General features: G+C 36.9%; 1 protein-coding gene across 1 annotated transcript in view; it reads right to left on the reverse strand.

Moving 5' to 3' along the window:
- Window positions 1-1,301: 1,301 nt before the first annotated feature.
- The window catches only part of DTL (denticleless E3 ubiquitin protein ligase homolog (Drosophila)), a 66,414-nt gene continuing 66,028 nt past the window's right edge, over window positions 1,302-1,687 (reverse strand). Inside the window, exon 13 of the mRNA XM_012638326.1 lies at window positions 1,302-1,376. Coding sequence (XP_012493780.1) covers window positions 1,302-1,376 — 75 coding nt within the window. The remainder of the gene's footprint in view (window positions 1,377-1,687) is intronic.

Genomic DNA, 1,687 nt, shown 5'->3' on the forward strand with positions numbered 1-1,687 from the left:
AGTATAGTATTCTATAACATATTTATATAACAAGCCCTCATTACAATAAAACAGGTTGTTGATATTTCAGTTTTGTAAGTGAAGCTGCCATCAGCATTCTTCTATATACTCTTGAGCGATGCTCGGGCAGGAAAGCACTGCACAAGGGCTCTCAGACAGGAACACACAGGTCTAAAACTTAGTATGTGAACAGGGCACAACCCTTCATCTCCTTGGACTCAGAGTCTTTATTTATGAAATGGAGATAGTTTTTTATCTCCACAAGAAATAATTCTATCGATTTTACTTCTTAAGTTTATCAGGCATCACATGGCTCCCCACCTTATTTGATAAATGACTACTACTTTCCACAAAGCAAAGAATGCCAAAGAACATTCATAATATCAATGCTTGCTCTCTGTAAAGCAAATCAAACTTAGTAGACAAGACTCTTCTCTATGTGTACTTGTCCCTTTGTTTATACAATAGCAAGTACTTCAGGCAAATTCTTATAAACTTGATGGTTCTTCCATCTCAGGCCCCACCACTAACAATACTATATTTTCTCATTTTCCTTCTGAGCTTTCTAGATTTCTGAAACAGCGTTCCTGTCTTCACATAACGAGAAAGGGCACTTATTTATTTCTCAGTCACAAAGTCTTTGAATTGTAACTCTGATATTTACTTTAGTTTAATTACTGAATTGCCTTTATATGCAACTAAATTTCGGATGGGCTGATATAAAAATGCAATCTCTCTTTTAGCAGAAATAAAGATTTGCAAGTACTAACTTTAGTCAGTTAATTATTCTGTCCTTTTTACTGTGCTTTTCACTACTAAAGCAGTCTTGCCTTGAGACTAAGAAATCCTACAAATTGACTTCTGCCTAAACTTTTCTCATTGACCATGTTTAGAACCAGTCAAAGTGATACTGCTCCTTCAATAAAGATCATTATTGAAAACCCCATCTTGCCATAATGTGCTACGGAAAGAAGTCAGTAACAGGGACCTATCTGTGGAGCCTCTGGTTTAAGTTCTTGCACTCACGCTCTAGAGCTAGATAACAGTTATTATTTCAGGAGGAAAGGAAGTTTTCATTTGCTGCACTCCTCAGTACAGGTCAACAGTCACTGCACAGCTGCCATGGTCATTTTTTCCATTTAAGTGGGCTCAAGTGTACATTTAGGGCAGAAAGTCCTCAAATAGCACAGGTCTTACATACACTATGCTGATTCTAAGGCAGGATTAGTGGAGAAGAGTGGGGCCTGGGACAGATTGGGCATCTAGGTTTCTGATACTTGCATGGCACACATCGAAAGTATTTATGAAAGTTCACCAGGAAATCTGTCTGATGTGTTGGAAAGTTGGGGCATTTCCTCTTCCTTCAGGATGTTATGCTGGAGGAGAGGGCGGACCATTGGGGTCAAAAAGTAGATTTTGTTAACTTTGAAGGTTAGCAAAACTCTGGGTCAAATTTAAATTTTTCTTTTAAATAGTAATTAGGTTATAAAAGTTGTAAGTTCATGGTAAAAAAAGTTCAAACAGTACGGAGAGGAAGAAGGTGAAAAGTAACTCTTCTTTTCAATCTTCTCATTTCACTCTTATGTTTCTGTGCATTCCATTAACTTCTATGTACCTATTAGCACATACAAAGGTATAGGTATAGCATACCTTAAAAAAAACCTAAAACACTAATGGATTATACTAT

The sequence above is a fragment of the Propithecus coquereli genome, unplaced genomic scaffold (genome assembly GCF_000956105.1).
Source record: "Propithecus coquereli isolate 6110/MARCELLA unplaced genomic scaffold, Pcoq_1.0 Scaffold129, whole genome shotgun sequence".
Classification (NCBI taxonomy): domain Eukaryota; kingdom Metazoa; phylum Chordata; class Mammalia; order Primates; family Indriidae; genus Propithecus; species Propithecus coquereli.